The sequence below is a fragment of the Ceratotherium simum genome, chromosome 1, assembly GCF_057802395.1.
Source record: "Ceratotherium simum simum isolate JZ-2026a chromosome 1, ASM5780239v1, whole genome shotgun sequence".
NCBI classification, from domain to species: domain Eukaryota; kingdom Metazoa; phylum Chordata; class Mammalia; order Perissodactyla; family Rhinocerotidae; genus Ceratotherium; species Ceratotherium simum.
Window position 1 is genome coordinate 1,577,272 of NC_141900.1, and position 18,106 is coordinate 1,595,377.

Genomic DNA, 18,106 nt, shown 5'->3' on the forward strand with positions numbered 1-18,106 from the left:
CCCCGGTGGAGAGCGAGCAGGAAGAGCGGGTGGCTCCGCGGATGCAGCGTTCGGAAAGGTGTGGAGAGGGCGGGGGACGCAGGCCACCCCCGGCCTGCTCGCCCGCTCTCCCTCCCTCCCTCTCTATCCTCCGGCTTCGGCCCGGCCCGGCCCGACGCCCTGGCCCGCGCAGGTCTGCGGCCGCCCCCGCCCGAACGCTGGCTCGGGGCTCCACTGCTCTGGCCTAGGGGCGGGGCCGACGCGCGGCGTCATGCATATGCATGAGCGGCGCGCGGCTCCATTGTGCCCTCGGAGCGGGCGGCAGCGCGATGGCGCGGGTGGCGGCGGCCCTGGGGCGGCGCGCGGCGCGGAGGGCGAGCTGAGCGCATGGAGCGGCGGGGGCCGGGGGCCGCGGCGGCGAGGGCCGGACCGGGCCGGGCGGAGGTGAGCGGGCCGGGGGCCGCGGGGGCGGCAGGTGCGGCAGGTGCGGGCGGCGGGCAGGTGCGCGCCCCCGGCCCGGCGCTGCGGCTCTCCGGCGGGGCCCCGGGGGGCTGGAGTCGGCCCTGCTGCCCACCTGCCGCACCTGCCCAGCGTGTGTCGTGGTGCTGGGCCGAGCGGCCCCGTGTGCGCCGGCCGAGCCCTCACCTGCGCCTTTGTTGGGCCGGCCGGAAGCCAGCCAGGGGCCCGAGGGGTGTGCGCGGCCCCGGCGTCCTCCTGGGCGAGGGGCTGACCCGGGCCCTCACCGGACCTGGTCACGCTGCCTCCACTTCGCGCTGTGGCCAGTGGGCTCACTTTCCGGGCCGTGCGCGCCCGCCGGTACGGTGATGAGTGTACCGCAGAGATCCGCTCCGCGGCCGGCGACGCTGACCCTTCAGCCCCGCCGTGGTTTCGGTGGCGATACCCGTTTCCAAACGGGATATACTGAAGCCCAGGCGGGAAGGTGTCTGCCCTAGTCCCCGCGTCCTGCCCCCCTACCTACGCCCCCCTGATCTGCCCCACCTCTGACCTCCCCCATCCAGCTCCCCCATCCTGCTCTTGCATCTTGCTCCCCCTCTGACCTGCGCCCCCATCTCGCTCTCTCCCCACTCTCCTCCTCCGCCGCTCCTCCGCCCTGCCCCGCTTCCCCGTGCTTTCTTGCCCATAGTTGCAGAACACCCATGGTTATGTGTTTAAGTCATTTGTATTATCCCAGAAGATTTCATGGGGACATACACAAAACATGTGACTCGAGCTATAAGACAGTGATGGATACGGATAGGGTGAACACAGACTTACCCACCAAATCCTGGCATGCTAGAACCAGAGGGCCTCCCTTGAAGAAGCTTGAGAGATAGCAGTATAAATGAGGGACTCGTAACCTCACCCAGGGGGTACTGGCCTTGGGGACTTGTCATGCCCAAGGAGTAGTTACAAACTTGAAATAGAAATCAGGAAAGAGGAAGGTGAGATAATGAATGACAGGTTCAGAGCGACTCCTGAAGGAGAGCAGGATATGCCTAGGGAGGACTCCTGATCATTGGATTGCTTTCCAAGGACAGCCAGGCCTCCCCGTGGAGTGTCCACTAGCACCTGTGTCCAGGATGGAAGCCAAGGCTGATGACATAAGGTGGTCATGTGTCCTCCCCTCTCCTCGGTCCTGGGATGGCCACCATGTACCCATTTTATGCATTGTAAAGTGAGGCCTCAAGTAGTGAAAGCCTTTCGTGGTTCTTTGAAATGTCCCGCACCTGGGCCATTCGTAAATGCTCATTTCTGGGTATTTTGGATGAACTCCAGCACTTAAGCCCGTCAGTGTTGTGGTCTTGTAGGTAGAAGGGTAGGACTTCCAGCCACCTGAGCATGCGAACCCCCACAGTTGTGTCCTCCTGCTTCGAGCTGTCATTTCTCTCTTCTCTGAGCCCATTTGACTCCAGTGTTCCTCTGGTTTGGGCCTGTCCCTGGAACCGTGGGCTCCTTGCTGCTCTGTGACCGTGGAGGGGGGCTGTCTTCCTGGGGTCGGGTGGCTTGTTGTGGGATGTGCTGCTCCTGCATGACCAGGCAGGGGGGACAGAGTGGCGGTGGAAGAAGGTTGACCCACATTAACATCTGCCTTTGGTTGGCAGACAGGAGACAGGTGCAGCTACTCCAAGGTCCCAGGGAAGAGGGGTCTGGGTAGTGAGGTGTCTGTAGCTCTTTTTCTGGAGGAGGATGTGACCTGATTCCTAGAAAGCCATGTGGCTTCTAGACTAACCTTGTGCCAGGGCAGTTATGCTGAGGGGTCCTGGCTTCCAGCTGGAGTTGGTGTACAGGGAGAGCCTCCGGCCAGCAGGAAGCCACCAGAGGCCGCACTGGCCCTGCACATTCTTGGGCTCCTTCCCAGCTCTGCCTCTGAGGCCAGGAGGTGGGTGGAGGGTCCGCATTCACAGCATGCCCCTCCCTTCGTCAGGAGCAGAGGGTCATACCCGGTCTGGAGAGTGCAGGGTGTTCTCAGGGAGGAGATCAGACTTAGTTCAGGAGCTCAGCAGGAAGCCAGGAAGTCACCGCCCTCGCAGTAAGCTCACCGGGAACTGGAAATGTCTGTGGTCTCGTCCACAGCAGAGAAGTTGCAGGGGTGGAATTCCCCAGACCCATGTGATGTAGGAGCCTGCCTCGGGCTCCAGACCAGCAGCCTCCAGAGAGGCCCTTACCTTGTCCCCCCTCCTCCCCGGCTCCCCAAGGCTCTCAAACTGTGGACCAGGCAGCAGCATCACCTGCAAACGTGTTAGAATTGCAAGTCTTAGGCCCCACCCCATCCTCCTGATTTAGGGGTGGGGCTGAGCAGTCTTGTCTCCAGCACTCCAGGTGATTCTGGTGTGCTGGCGCTGGAGAGGAGCTGGCGCCGGCAGTTCTGAATGGAACACCATCTGCCTTGGGACTTGTCTTCTTCCTGATCTTCCCTGCCCCTTGCTTCTGGGACAGCAAAGTGGGCTGGGCCAACCCAACCAGCTTTGGGGTGGGAAAGGATTGCCATGGCATCTCTGTGGAGAGAGAGGGCTGCTGGTGGTGGTTTTCTAACTAAGTTTTTTTGGAGAGAGAATTATAGATTCATATGCAGTTGTAAGAAATAACACGGAGAGCCCTTGTATCCTTTACCTGGTTTCCCCCATGGTAACATCGTGCAAAACTGTGGTAGAGGATCCCACCAAGGTACTACATCCATACAGTTGAGATACAGATATTTCCATCCTCGCTTTTTTATGTTCACACCCGCTTCCCTCCTCCCCCCGTTTAACCCCTGACAACCACTAGTCTGCTCTCCATTTCTTTTTTTTTTTTTTTCCATTTTTCTCCCCAGAGCCCCAGTAGATAGTTGTATGTCATAGTTGCACATCCTTCTAGTTGCTGTATGTGGGACGCAGCCTCAGTATGGCCGGAGAAGTGGTGCATCGGTGTGCGCCCGGGATCCGAACCTGGGCCGCCAGTAGCCGAGCGCGCGCACCTAACCACTAAGCCACGGGGCTGGCCCCTGCTCTCCATTTCTACAATTTCATCATTTCAAGAATGTTATATAAAGGAGTCATACGGTGTGTAACCTTCAGGGACTGGCATTTTCCACGCAGCATGATTTCTCTGGAGGTTCCTGCAGGTTGGTGCCTGTATCAGGAGCTCACCCTTTTTATGCCTGCAGGCTGTGGACATACCACAGTTGGTTAACTCTTCACCCCTGAAGGACATCTGGGTTTCCATTCTTTGGCTATTAGGAGCAAAGCTGCTATAAACGTTCACATACAGATTTTTATGTCAACGTAAGCTTATGTTCCTCTGAGAGAAATGTTCAGGAGTGCAGTTGCTGGGTCGTATGGTAGTTGCATACTGAGTTTTACGAGACTGCTAAAGCGTTTTCCAGAGTGGCCGCACCATTTTACGTTCCTACCAGCAGTGTGTGAGAGATTGTTTGTCCTCGCCAGCGTTTGGTAGTGTCACTATTTTTTATTTTAGCCATTCTGGTAGGTGTGTAGTGATGTCTCAGTGTGGTTTTAATTTGCATTTTCCTGATGGCCAATGATGTTGAACATCTTTTCGTGGGCTTATTAGCCATCTGTACGTCCTCTTCAGTGAGATGTCTCTTCATGTCTTTTGCTCATGTTCTAATTGGGTTTTTTTTTTACTTTTGAGTTTGATAATTCTTTATGTATTCCAGATATTAGTCCTTTCTCAGATATGTGGCTTACAAATATCTCTTGCTGCCTGTAGCTTGTCTTTTCATCCTCTTAGCAGAGTCTTCCTCAGAGCAAAAGTTTTCAGTTTTTCCTTTTATGGATCGTGCTTTTGGAGTCATATCTAAGAACTCTTTGCATAGCCCCAGATCCTGAAGATTTTCTCCTATGTATTTTCCTAAAGGTTTATGGTTTTGTGTTTGAATCTGTGACCCATTTCCGGTTGGTTTCCGTATGAGATGTGAGGTTTGGATCCTTATTTTCCCTTGCTTGTGGATGTCTGGCTGTTCCAGCACCGTTTGTTGAAAAGGTTGTTCTTCCTCCAATGCGTGGTTTTTGCACCTTTGTCAAAAATCAGTTGGGCGTATTTGTGTGGGTCTGTTTCAGGTTCTCTAGTCTGTTCCAATGACCTATGAGTCTGTCCCTCTGCCAACACCACAGTCTGGATTAGCCCACCTATATTCTGAGTCCTGAAAACCCTGCATGTTGCTCCAGGCCCCACCAGGCAGGACTGGGGAGGAGTTTCTGGCTGTTGGCAGGTCCTCCCCCAGTGTCACCATCCCAGAGTCGGGCAGTGGGGACCGGGGACGCTAGCTTTCCCTTGCCTGGGCACTTGCCTCTGCCTCCTGGGTGGGGCCCGATCCCTCTGGGAGGGGCCTCACCAGATGGGAGGTGGGCAGGCGTGCCGACTGCCTCCCTCTCACCTGATGGGCCACCTTCCCTCCCAGCCCTGGCTCTGCTGTGACTCCTGAGCCCCTTACCTCAGTGCTCTGTGAGGGGAAGGCCAGGTGAGGTCCCCAAGCTCCCAAGGCAGAGGCGCCTGTGGCGGGCCAGTGGGCCCGAGTTGCAGCCCCCACTGTAACCCTCACCTGCAGAGGGGCTCACCCCGCTGCGTCTCCAGGGCTGTATTTGCAGTGGATGCAGTGGTAATCCTGCCTCCCTCGGGTTGCACTGGCCGTGAGGTCCCTGGTCAGCACTGAGGAATGTGAGCCTTGCTGGAGTGGCGGGATTGGACCACGAGAGGTTAGCCTGCCCCAGGGGCGTGTCTGTGTGTGTGAGGCCTTGCAGTCCGAGGAGCAGAACGCAACACCTAGAGGGCGGAGCCTCCCTGGGTACCCCCTGAGAACCGTAGTGGGCATGCCTCTGATTAGACCAGGCAAAGGGGGATGTGGAAGGTGGCCCTGGGGTGCCAGCAAGAGCCCTAGGCCCTGTCGGTGTAGGGCTTGCTCGTGGGGGTGTCAGGGTGTTGGCATCAGCCGGCCCTGTCTCACTTGTTTTCCAAGATACATAGTAGGAGGAAGCCCCCCGCATTGGCACTTGGGTGCCACGAGCATTCACCAGCCACCACTGCATGTCCCTGTTGGCCCCTTGCCTTGTCTGTGGGCGCCCGCCAACCCTCCACCCGCTGGAGGGTGGGTTCCCTGCCCTGTTGGGAACTCCCTGTGGGTGTCATTGCAGCCTGTGGGGTCAAGTCTCCCTGCCTGGCCCCTGTACCCACATCAGCCCCAGGCAGCCCCTTTGGCTTTGGAGCATGGGAGTGAGCGCACGCCGCCCTTTTGGTGCCTGGAGGAGGTGCTCTCTGGGGAGCTGCCAGCTAGGGATGGGCTGCTGGCCCCACACGATGCTCCAGCAGGCGTCCTGCACGCCCCTCCCCCAGGCCAAGCTGGGGGATGGCTCACCTTGTTGGCCCCTGGCCTCCAGAGCCCCCATCCACAGGGTGAGCAAGCCCCAGACCCTGAGCAGACGGCGCCCCTGGGCTGGTCCTCTGTCCTCCACTGGCTCTGGCCTCAGCCTCCACCCAGGACCTTGTGGGGAGTTCTGGCAGTTGGGTCCTGGATGTTCCCTGGCTTTTATGGATGTTCCCTTTGTGTAGGAGGGAGAGTGTAGAAAGTATTTGGAATCAGAAAGTCTGCTTCCTTGGGCCGGCTCCGTGGCTTAGCGGTTAAGTGCGTGCGCTCTGATGCTGGCGGCCCGGGTTCGGATCCCGGGCAAGCCCCAAGGCGCCACTTCTCCGTCCAACGCGAGGCCGAGTCCCACGTGCAGCAACTAGAAGGATGTGAACCTATGACATACAACTATCTACTGGGGCTTTGGGGGGAAAAAATGAATAAATAAAATCTTTAAAAAAAAAAAAAAAAGAAAGTCTGCTTCCAGAGCCATTCTAGGGGCAGGGCCTGGCCAGAAAGGGTTAATGCTGGCTTCCAGGCTAGGTTTGAGGGTTGGGGAGGGCAGAGGTTTGCCAGGGTGGGCAGTGCAAGGTGAGGCTGATGCCAGGCTGCCCTGACCCGCCCGAGTGGGCCCTGGGATCCCAGTCTCACCCTGCCTTGCCCTGCGCTCCATCAGTCGGAGCAGAAGAAGGATGGGGCCTGGTGTTCAGGGCTCCCTCCGCCCTGCGCGTTGCTGACAGGGTCTGCCAGCTGCATCTTCACTGACATCCTTCCCTCGTGTCCCAGCAGCCAGAGCAGCTGAGTCCCACGTAAGCACCAGTGAGAGCTGCTTCCTGCCACCTGCATACCTGGCCTTTAGGCTGCTCGGAAGCCAATGAACCCCACGAACCCCATGAAACCTGCCCTGCCCCCCGCACCACATGGGTGAGTGGGGGCTCCTGCTGCCCTCCCCTCTCAGGCCCAAGGGTCTTAGATGGGGTGGTGGAGTGGGTTCCCTCTGCTCCCAGCCTTCAGTTCTTCCCAGGTGGGAAAATGTTGGCACCTGTGGCCCCTGACCCCTAGCCTCCCCACCCGCCTTGCTCCTTGCAGTGATGGTCCATTTGTTTATGAGGCGGTGCCTTGGCAACAAAGTGCCACTCAGCCAGCAGGATCGCTGTCTGTGGTCACGACCGTGTGGGGAGTTGGCAACGCGGCCCAGAGCCAGGTGAGCCCTCACCTGGGCCCCACTCAAGAGCTGCCAGAGCCCACCTCAGATCAGGGAGAAATGGAGCCAGGGCTTCCTGGCCCTCCCGTGTCCTTGGAGGCTAGTTCTCCTTCCACACGTGGCGTGGGGTTTTCTCCTCCTATCTTCACCTGGCCTCCACACACCTACCTGTGAGCAGCCGCTCCTGCCGCCGTACCCCTGCTTGCTTTCCTCTCCTCTCCTCCCCCCGCCCCCTCGCCTCTGCCCCCCCCCCCACCTGCCAGGCCTGTCCTTTCCAGCATTTTAGAGCCACTACATGAGGCAAGTTGTTTGGATGATTCCCTTTGGTGATTCTTGCATCCTCCTAGGTTTTGGGGAACCCCATGGGCCCTGCAGGGAGCCCCCCTGGCAGCTCCATGATGCCTGGCATAGCAGGCGGCAGCTCTGCCCTGAACTCCCCGCAGTGCCTCGGACAGCAGGCATTTGGTGAGGCTGGCGCCAGCAAGGGCTACGTGCAGCCAGGGATGTATGGCCGCGGGGGTTACCCTGGGGGCCCGAGCTTCACCACTGGGTAAGCAAGACCCCCCTCACCTGGTAGATGTGCTAGGACCCCTCTGGGGGTGATGCTTCCAACTTGGTGGGCACCTAGGAATCACGTGATACCGATTTGTTGAATGTTGCATCTCTGTACTTCTCCCGCTGGTTCCCATGGCTAAAGAGGGAGTGTCTGGAAAAGAATGGGGCTCCCTGTAGGTGCTGTGTGCCCCCCAGGTGACAGGCAAAGAAGCGCTTCTAAGCTGAGCAATCTGTGTCTCTTGCAGGTATGCAGGTGGCCCGGGGGGACCAGGGGGCCTGGGCCTCCCCTCACATCCCACACGACCCTCCACTGATTTCACTCAAGCAGCAGCTGCTGCTGCCGTGGCTGCTGCTGCTGCCACCGCCACCGCCACGGCCACGGCCACCGTGGCCGCCCTGCAGGAGAAGCAGAGCCAGGAGCTGAGCCAGTACGGAGCGGTGAGGCCCAGCGTCTCCTCCCACGTGGGCCCGCATGTGCTGGTCTGAAAGGCGGGGACCAGTCAGGCAGCTGGGGTCGGGGACCTGCATGTAATGTGCTGGGCTGGTGAAGATGAAGCCAGTGAGAGGGAGATGGGTGGGAAAAGAGTGAGTTGCTGAGAGGAGAGGACCTGGGGGGTGGCCTGCAAAGGGTGGGCACAGGGCCAGCACCCACAGTGGTGGGTGGGGCCTGGATGGGTCCTTTCTTCTCTTCCCAGATGGGGGCCGGACAGTCTTTTAACAGCCAGTTCCTACAGCACGGAGGTCCCCGGGGTCCCAGCGTCCCCAGCAGCATGAACCCTGCCAGCGTGGGAGGGCTGATGGGCCCCTCCAGCATGAGCCCCATGGGCATGAACCCACCCCGGGCAGCAGGCATGGCGTCCCTGTACGCAGGGCAGCGCCTGCCCCACGGGTACCCTGGGCCTCCCCAGGCCCAGCCACTGCCCCGGCAGGGGGTCAAGAGAGCCTACTCCAGTGAGGTGAGTGTCTGGGCCTCCCTAACCCTGAGCGCCATCCGAGCCATGGTGAGGTCGGGCATCCGTATGTGAGAGAGAAGTGGCCCTGCCTGATGGGGGGCACTGCTGTCCCTCCTGGGGAACTGGCTTCCCTGATACCTGTTCTTCCCCTGGGCATTTTGCATCCTTCCTCTTTCAGGTATATCCAGGGCAGCAGTACCTGCCAGGAGGCCAGTATACACCTGGGCCCGGGCAGCCCCCTGCCCCTTCCTCCTTCCCCGGGCACCGGCTGCCCCTGCAGCAGGGAGTAAGCCAGTCCCTGTCCACCTCGGGTCCCTCAGGACTGCACTACAAGGTAGGGCTGGCTCCTCCCAGGCCTGCTGCCACTCTTGGTGGGCCCTGTGCCAGGCGCTGCAGGACACAGACGGACCTCGAGCATTCTAGGCTGGCTGGGGAGTGGGCCTGCGTGTGCTTAGGGTGACCAAGCAGCCAAGAGCTTCACAGGGGTCCTGACCAGTGCAGGGCAACTCGCGGGAGGGGTCTAACTCTGAAAGGACCCTCTATGAGATTCATATATCTCAGTAGAAATTTGGTGTAGGGAGCAGCAGGCAGGTACCTAAGCCACTTGAATGTCCTTTATGGAAAAGTATCCCCATTCCCTCTGCTTGCTGCAAAGAAGCCCAGTGAGGGGACAGGCCCCTCGGGAGTGCATGGGGGGAGGAGCCTGGGTGGTGGCAGTGCCGCTGGAGTGGGGAGAGGAGGAGATGTGTGCTTTTGTGTCCTTTCAGCCTCTGTGGCTTTCCTGTAAACCCCTCTGATGTGTGTGGTCACCTCTTTTTGTGTAGTGGTAATTTTTTAAAATTATGAAATCAGTAAGTGCTCCCTGTAGATTATTTGGAAAACATAAAAAGTATATAAAGAAGAAAATAAAGGCCAGGACCTGTGTGTGTGGTGGGCTCCCTGCCCCCAGCCCTCTCCTAGGGTGCAGTCCAGGGGCCTGGCTGGGGGGCCGGCTGGAGCCCCAGGTACACGTGGTTTTCTCTCCTGCAGCCCACAGAGCAGTTCAACGGGCAGGGCGCCAGCTTCAACGGGGGGAGCGTCAGCTACAGCCAGCCCGGCCTGAGTGGGGTATGGGCGGCAGGGCAGATGGGCGGGAGGCTCACTAGGTAGGCGTGTAGAGAGAGGGTGCCCAGACAGGAAGAAGTGTGGGCACCCAGCCAGGCACCCCTGGGGCTCCCCCTGCCCCTTTCTGTGACCGTTCCCAGCCAGGGCTCCAGGAACAAACTCCACCTGTCCACTGTTCTGCCCTGATTGTTTGCTCGATCCACAGCCGACCCGTTCCATCCCTGGCTACCCCAGCTCCCCACTGCCGGGGAGCCCCACGCCACCCATGACTCCCAGCAGCGGCGTCCCCTACATATCCACCAGCCAGGAGGTCAAGTCTCCCTTCCTGCCTGACCTCAAGCCCAGCGTGAGCTCCTTGCACTCATCACCCCTGGGTGAGTGTCATTTGTTCTCAGGACGGGTGGGCGGCAGTCCCAGGACTCCAGAGTCCTGTGGGGAACATGGGGAGCAAGGAGCCTTCAGCTTTATCTTCTATTCATGTACTTCTTTGCAAATCTGTTCGAGGTGTAGATCTCTCTAGAAAAATACCCATGCACACAAAATTTTGTGTGTAATTTCAGGGGATTTATGAGCCCCCTGAAGCCTACTCCTGGTTCAAATCCCTGCTTTTGGGGAGACGATTGCAGTAGAAGTTGGAGTCCTGAAACCCTAGTTCCAGGGCTAGGGTGAGGCAGGTGGCCATTCACACCTCCTTGGCCTTCCACCCCCTCTGAAAGCACCAGAAGCATCTTCTTTCTGGGTTGGGGGTCATGTTGTCTGGTCATAAGTTAGAAGACACTGGGCCAGGAAATTGAGGCAGAACTGAAGGGCAGATACCAAGATCCTATTACCGTTGGAGGGGACAACCGAGCCCAGGGTCCCAGGAGAGATGCTGCCCAAATCCCAGCCCTGTGGAAGGGGAGGATGGGCCGCACTCCCCTCACTGCCATCCCTGTGATGGCGATGAGGGCAGGCCTCAGCCTGGTGGCCCTCTGTGAGCTGCTGGGGTGCAGGTGGCCTGCTTACACTGGCGTGGCCTGCTCCCAGGCAGTGGCCCCTGTGATGAGCTGCGGCTGACCTTCCCCGTGCGGGACGGGGTGGTCTTGGAGCCCTTCCGCCTGCAGCACAACCTGGCTGTGAGCAACCACGCCTTCCAGCTCCGAGACTCCGTCTACAAGACCCTGATGCTGAGGTAAGCAGGCGCCTGCCCTGTTGTGTGGCCCCTTGCACCACCGCCTCGCTCTCAGCGTCCATCCTCCCTGCACAGGCCTGACCTGGAGCTGCAGTTCAAGTGCTACCACCATGAGGACCGGCAGATGAACACCAACTGGCCGGCCTCGGTGCAGGTCAGCGTCAACGCCACCCCACTCACCATCGAGCGCGGCGACAACAAGACCTCTCACAAACCCCTGTACCTGAAGCACGTGTGCCAGCCGGGCCGCAACACCATCCAGATCACCGTCACGGCCTGTTGCTGCGTGAGTGCCCTGGGCGTCATTGCTGGAGAAAAAGGCATTGGTTCTGCTCATTCCCACCAGTGGTTTCCTGTTCAGTCTGTTCTCCTGGCCCTTTAAGAGAAGGGACCCAGTTAAATACACCCTCGCTGCTTCCCAGTTAGGTTCCAGGAACTAGATTTGACGCTCTCGTTAATCATGTAAGAGAAACCGAGCCGAGCCCGCATCTTTCTGGGAGGAAGCTCATGGAGTCCTGAGTCCCCGGCTGGCCCTGAATCCTTGTTAAGGAGTCACTGGATCTCAGCAGGCCGCAGGGCCCAGGCAGATCTGGGACTAGAAGAGACAGAGCGCTTAGCCGGGCAGCGCTGATCAGCCTGGGTGTGAGGGAGCCGAGACAGGGTCACCCTGACACAGTTCTGCGGGCTTGGGCGTCTTGGCTCACACCCAGCATGGGTGACGGTGGAGGCTGCAGGCAGGGGCTCTTGAATGATTGTATTAACAGAGAGGCTATGGTTGAACAACTGGTGCAGGAGGCACAGTGAGCTCTACAGATAGGGCTAGGCTTGGGCCAGGGCTGGCCTGCCAGGGTCACCTGGGCTCCCTGGGGGAGAAGGGGACAGGCTGCCTGAGGAGCGCAGCCGGCCTGACCTGCATTTCCCTGGCATGCTGACTTGTGTCTTCCTGTTGCAGTCCCACCTCTTCGTGCTGCAGCTGGTGCACCGGCCCTCTGTCCGCTCAGTGCTGCAGGGTCTCCTCAAGAAGCGCCTCCTGCCTGCCGAGCACTGCATCACCAAGAGTAAGCGGCCCTTACATTCTCTGGCTACTGGGCAGCCAGCCTGCGCCTCTGCTGGGGCCCTGCTCCACGTGGCACGTCCCGTGTCAGACAAGTCTGTCTCCTCTGGGGCGGGAACTCTGCACAGGGGGACAGCAATCAGCTCTAGATGGCGCCTTGGAGCTGTTAAGCTAGCAGTGATGGGTCCCGCTTGGTGGCCTCTTACTCAAGTCTTTTCCTCTGTTGATGTCAGTAAAGCGGAACTTCAGCAGTGGCACCATCCCCGGCACCCCTGGGCCCAATGGAGAGGATGGGGTGGAGCAGACGGCCATCAAGGTGTCTCTCAAGTGCCCCATCACCTTCCGCAGGATCCAGCTCCCCGCCAGAGGTCATGACTGTCGCCACATACAGGTGGGTGGTCACCTTGCCTTGCCTGAACTTCCACTGTTTAACGATCTTTAGCAGGTGTGGACTCTGATCACCTTGGCCGGCAGGTGACAGGACAGGCTGGCCACTGGGCAGGTGGCCTGGCTCCCCTGCTGTCCTCAGACTGGCTTTTGTTTCTTCTAAGTATGGTAACCATTTTACTGCATTCATGGGCTTCCGATCTTAAATGCAGTCTTCTTCCTGCCCACCCCCAGGAGCATCACCTCAGTTTCTGTCTCTGCAGAAACAATATGCATGTGGACAAGTACATGCACACCTCTCCACCTTTGTGGTTTCCTAAGTGGCACGCACTGCTCTGCACTGTATTTTTTCTTTCAACACCATATCCCAGAGGTAGCTCCTCATCAGCGCAGCTGCCCGATTCTTGCTTTGCCCATGTGGCATTCCAGTCCCAGTGAGGGCTGCATGAGCTGTCTCTAGTCTCGCTCTATTAGAACAATGCCACAGTGAAACCCTGGTACATGTGGCTTCTCAAACACGCAAGTCAATAAGTCCTGCGTTCCTGAAGCCGCCTGGCTGGATCACAGGGTGTGGCCAGATTGCCCCAGGCCCAGTGTGAGAAACTCTCTCTCTCCCCATCTCCGCAGTGCTTCGACCTGGAGTCGTACCTACAGCTCAACTGTGAGCGGGGGACCTGGAGGTGCCCTGTGTGCAAGTGAGTGTCCTAGAGACGGTCCTCACCGCATGTGCTGGGGGCATGGCGGCACTCCCTCGGAGGCTGCCATGGGCATTTCTTTCCAACAGCGTCAAGAAATACCCAAGCCGGGTGCTGGGGTCACAGCACAGACTAGGATGGTGCTCAGGGCAGAGACCTCACGCAGAGTTGCCTCGTATAGTCACTTCACACAAGGCCACCTCACACAGGATCACCTCACATAGTTACTTCACACAGGGCCACCTCATGCAGAGTCATCTCATATAGTCTCTTCACACAGGGCCACCTCACACAGGGTCACCTCGTATAGTCACTTCACACGGGGCCACCTCACACAGGGTCACCTCGTATAGTCACTTCAGACAAGGCCACCTCACAGGGTCACCTCACACAGTCACTTTGTATAGTCACTTCACACAGGGCCACCTCACGCAGGGTCACTTCATATAGTCACTTCATACAGGGCCACCTCACAGGGTCACCTCACACAGTCACCTCATATAGTCACTTCACACAGGGCCACCTCACGCAGAATCACATCACATAGTTACTTCACACAGGGCCACCTCACAGGATCACCTCACACAGAGTCACCTTGTACAGTGACTTCACACAGGGCCACCTCGCACAGGGTCACCTTGTATAGTCACTTCACACAAGGCCACCTCACAGGATCACCTCACACAGAGTCACCTTGTATAGTCACTTCACACAGGACCACCTCACGCAGGGTCACCTCATATAGTCACTTTACACAGGGCCACCTCACACAGAGTCACCTCATATGGTCACTTCACACAGGGCTACCTCACGCAGGGTCACCTCACACCATCACCTCACACAGAGGTAATTCCCCCGGGGTCATCTTACACTGGGCAGCCTTGTGCAGGATGACAGCTGAGAAGTGACAGAGTCTGTGCCCAGGATGAGATGGGCCAGGCCTCTGAGCCATGTCCCCTTTGTTTTCTACAGCAAGACAGCATTGCTGGAGGGCCTGGAGGTGGACCAGTACATGTTGGGCATCCTCATTTACATTCAGAAGTAAGTCTCCTCTTCCTGCCACCCCAGTGTCTGTGGTCAACAGAGAGCAGCCCCAGGACAGGTGGGGAGATGCCCCCTGCTGATCCACCATGGAGTGGACTCAGTTCCAGGCCATGGGTGGAATCCATGTCTGACCTGGGCCCGGCATCTGACCATGGGGCACATGGAACATGCTAGGTGGCCACATGCATTTGAGTGGAAGGTCTGCCTAGAAACTGCCCCAGGGCCAGGAGAGGCAGCAGGACGAGTGGTGACCAGCCTCTGTGTGTCCCCGCCCAGCTCCGACTATGAGGAGATCACCATCGACCCCACGTGCAGCTGGAAGCCGGTGCCAGTGAAGCCCGATGTTCATGTCAAAGAGGAGCCGGACGGGCCGGTGCTGAAACGCTGTCGCACCGTGAGCCCCGCCCATGTGCTCATGCCCAGCGTGATGGAGATGATAGCTGCCCTGGGCCCTGGTGCCGTCCCCTTCGCCCCCCTGCAGCCCCCCTCGGCCCCGGCCCCCGGCGACTACCCCAGCCAGGGTGAGTACAGCGGACCTGGCCTGAAAACTCGGATGGCCCTGGGCAGATGATCCGCCCTCTCCAGATCAGTCTGGTACCTGTGAAGGTGTCACTGCATGGGCCACACACCTGGGGGGCTGGTTGGGGACATGGCTGTGTAGGCACAGCCTCAGCCATGCCAGTGGGGTTGGGCAGCAGGGCCTCCAGCTGTAGCTGCACCCATCTTCCCCAGTGGTTTGGAACAAGGGGCTGTCTGTTGGCACACTTCTGTGGACTGGCCCCATCTGACCCCACATGTAGTGTGTCTGGGTGTGGCGGGTCCCATTCCTGTTCCCTCATGGCCTCCTAGCAATGTCATGAGGCCACTTTCCCCGGCAGCGATGAGAAGAAATGCTCTTTTCAGAATAGCGACTTCCATAAATTCCGATGTTATCTGTGGGTGAGCGCTGCATGTCCTTCCCGTGCCACAGAAGCCTGCCCTCCTGGCTGCTCTGCCAGCATGAGCACCCCCGGCCCTCACCCAAGACCTGGCTCTCCTCTCTCAGGTTCCAGCTTCCTGGGACCCGGGACCTTCCCTGACTCCTTCCCACCCACCACACCTAGCACCCCGACCCTTCCTGAGTTCACCCCAGGGCCACCTCCCATCTCCTACCAGTCCGACATTCCCAGCAGCCTCCTGACGCCAGAAAAGTCTGCCCCCTGCCTCCCCGGCCAGGTCAGTGCCAAGCTGAGGGGTTGAGGGGCAGTCCCTCAGGGAGCCCCTGAGCTGTTTTACCAGGTTCTTCTCTCCTTCCTCAGATGGCACCAGCGGGTCACTTGGACCCGGCCCACAATTCCGGGCCTCCGGGGCTGCATGCCCCCAACCTTGGAGGTCCCCCAGGGCCCCAGCTGCACCATCCAAACCCTCCTCCAGCGTCCCGGCAGCCCCTGGGCCCACTGAGCTCGGGTCCTGTAGGCGACCTGGCCTTCAACACTGCCACAGGCGTGATGGGCCCCCCCATGTCTGGCGCGGGCGAGGCCCCGGAACCAGCCCTAGACGTGAGTACCAGGCCCCACGCTAAGAAGTGCATGGGAGCCAGGGCTGGGGGCAGCTTGTCCGTCATCCCCAGAGTCCGCAGGTTTCATAGAGGAGAGGGCACTGACACTTCAGTGACTTCCAGACGAAGGGAGGGCTGGTCAGATGTCAGCTCTTCTGTTGACGAGTGTCAGGTACCTGGAGTAGCCGTGGGGTAATTGTGTCCGGGCGCCTGACTCTGGGGACCTGGGCGCCATGGCGTGTGCAGAGTCCCCAAGAAGATTGAGCTTGCAGCTGACAACACTGGCCTTAGGGTCTGATTTGACCTGTCTGACTAACAGGTGGTGTGTGAGCCAAAATCAGTGTGTAAAAGACGGGTGACGGTCCCTCAACTGTAATAAACGACATACAAAGTTCAACATGAAAAAAATTAGAGCATCTCAAAGCAGAAAATCCTAGGGAGAGGAATTCCAGCTCCTGCGTTCACCCTGTTCACATGGGGGGTCCTCTCATGGTTCTGTGTGTGCCGTGAGCAACTCAGCCACTTGGGGCAGGCGCTGCGTGTCCTGTGTTATGCTTGGACACCTTGTCATGAGTGATTCCTGGTCACAGAGCAGACTTCTGCAATGAGAGCCCCTGTGCAGACTGAAGGGCTCTGGTGCTGGGCCTGTGTCGGGGAGGGGGCACTCTACATCCCTGCTGGGCTTGGGGACCTGGCTGGGATGCGGTGGCTGAGCAGCCATGCAAGGGTGTGGCAGGTCCCAGGTGAGAGCTGCCGACGTGTTTGCTTTGTCCTCAGCTGCTGCCAGAACTGACCAACCCCGATGAGCTGCTGTCCTACCTGGGCCCGCCTGACCTACCCACAAACAGCAATGACGACCTGCTCTCTCTGTTTGAGAACAACTGATCCTGTTGTCTCGGCCTGCTGGCGGGGACATGCCCACAGATGTCACCACGCCCTGCTCCTCCAGCCCAGCTCCACCTGGCACCAGTGGCCCTCCTCTGCCCCTCCCCACCCACATACCTGGAGTCAGAGCCTGCCCAGCCCCCTGGCTCCTGAAGCTGGGTGTGGGAGGAGGGGCCCCAGGCAGCGGCCCCACCTGCTGGCTGCTGCAGAACGGTTTTTGATGAGATGCCTAGCCCCACCCCAATCTGAGCCCAGCTTCGCTCTGCCCTGGCCAGTCCACGCACACCTGGTGGCCTTGCCACTGGGCTCCCACCCCTGCCTGTTCCCACCCGCCTGCATCTTGTGTCCCGTGGACCCTCCTGTTTCCACAACCCCTCGGCCTGTGGGCCGGTGAGGAGTGGGGCTGCTCTGTCCTGGGCCTGAGTCCCCCAGCCTACCGAGTGGGGTCTCCTTCCACCTGGGGCACAGGCCTCCGCTGCGGGGTGGGGTCTCCAAAGCACAATGATGTACATAGTGTAGAAACACTAAGGCTGTGGGCAGCAGTCCCCCGTGCAGCGAGGCCCCCGTCCTGCGCAGGCAGCTCCGGGGAAGGCCGTGGGGGCAGCAGACTCCACCCACCAGAGGCTCAGAGCCAGCTCCATGTGCAAGTCCTCCAGCGGGCCGTTCCCTCGAGGCCCTTGTCGGTGAAAGTGAAGAATTACTCCTGCCGTGTTTTTTAAACCACCTCTCCTGTGTCCACCCTGGGTGACCGCACTCATCGACCCCGGCGAGTTGTGTCCCCTCTCTGCCCATCTATTAAAGGACTTCCCTGAGACAGGCCTAGCGAGTCCCTCCTTCCTGCTCCCCTGAGTCCCCGTCCCCTCCCTCCCTTGGGCGGGGCTCCCTGGTCCTAGCCAAAGGCCAGCTACTCCCGCCCTGCTGTGAATTTCCTTGTCCCTGGAATTTTCCAAGTTGGCTTAGGCTGGAGTGCTGTTTGGTGTCACCAGGGCCGGGAGGCACATCTGCCACCGTGTCACCTTGTGTGGGCATGCGTGGGGTGGGGAGCCAGCTGTCAGGCCAGGGGCCTCCCGAGGGGCTGGTATGAAGGCCTGGCAGGCTTTGGACCCTCCTGGGAAGCCCGTGGGGCGTAGCCCTAGGCTGTGGCTCCTGCCACCAACAGTTTGTGTGCTGGGTGGGGGAGGCCCCTCTTCCTTACCCTGAGGGCCTGCTCATCCAGCAGGAGAGGCTTATGAGCCCCGTGGTGTGGGCGGTTGCCCCCGAGGCCTGAGGCCTGTCCCCTGCCCCACGCGATGCCAGAAGCAAGGATGGTGGTCAGGCTCTGGGCAGCTCTGAGTTGCCCGTTGACATTTCAGGACCCTCTGCAGCCTGTTCCCAGCTTTTCTGGCCAACAGAGCAGAAGCAGAGAAAAACAAGGAGCAGCCTTGTGCCTTGCGCTGCGGGGGGCAAGGAGGCCCGGGGTGCAGGCCCCCAGGGTTTGCCCAGAAGCCTAGCCCGGGGATGAGTGGCTGGCTGAGCCTTCGCGCAAGCCCAGCAGAGTGCTCTCCCCGATCCACAGCCCACCCAGGGTGGGCCCTCCTTTTTGGGTGGGGGGGGTGGGAATCATGACTGAGGGTGCCACCCAGTAGTGTGATCTCCTGGGCCTCAGTGCACCTCAGCCTCTTACAAGTCTGGGGGCACCTGGGTGGAATGGAGAAAT

The 18,106-nt window shown here is 59.5% G+C and overlaps 1 protein-coding gene across 7 annotated transcripts; it reads left to right on the forward strand.

Moving 5' to 3' along the window:
- On the forward strand, nucleotides 1-17,224 carry ZMIZ2 (zinc finger MIZ-type containing 2). Of its 7 annotated transcripts, none has more exons than XM_004438336.3 (19): nucleotides 1-58; nucleotides 6,611-6,745; nucleotides 6,911-7,025; nucleotides 7,373-7,575; nucleotides 7,826-8,018; nucleotides 8,276-8,536; nucleotides 8,712-8,867; nucleotides 9,563-9,640; nucleotides 9,843-10,011; nucleotides 10,664-10,808; nucleotides 10,884-11,094; nucleotides 11,761-11,866; nucleotides 12,096-12,253; nucleotides 12,877-12,944; nucleotides 13,917-13,985; nucleotides 14,265-14,509; nucleotides 15,034-15,203; nucleotides 15,287-15,526; nucleotides 16,303-17,224. In XM_004438336.3, the coding sequence occupies exons 2-19, from the start codon at nucleotides 6,696-6,698 to the stop codon at nucleotides 16,408-16,410; spliced, it is 2,745 nt and encodes a 914-aa protein (XP_004438393.1). In that variant the 5' UTR covers nucleotides 1-58; nucleotides 6,611-6,695; the 3' UTR covers nucleotides 16,411-17,224. The 7 variants fall into 7 exon arrangements, with proteins under 7 accessions (XP_004438393.1, XP_087285232.1, XP_087285187.1 ...); XM_087429106.1 differs by having other exon boundaries at nucleotides 43-58; nucleotides 6,608-6,745; XM_087429061.1 differs by lacking the exon at nucleotides 1-58 and adding an exon at nucleotides 316-423.
- Nucleotides 17,225-18,106: the final 882 nt, after the last annotated feature.

Bases quoted from the DNA above. Each gene is read 5' to 3' on its own strand.
- ZMIZ2 (XM_004438336.3), top strand. From the start codon at position 6,696: ATGAACCCCACGAACCCCATGAAACCTGCCCTGCCCCCCGCACCACAT. The intron at 7,026-7,372 runs GTGAGCCCTCAC...GCATCCTCCTAG, and splicing joins GCAACGCGGCCCAGAGCCAG to GTTTTGGGGAACCCCATGGG. The intron at 7,576-7,825 runs GTAAGCAAGACC...TGTCTCTTGCAG, and splicing joins GGCCCGAGCTTCACCACTGG to GTATGCAGGTGGCCCGGGGG.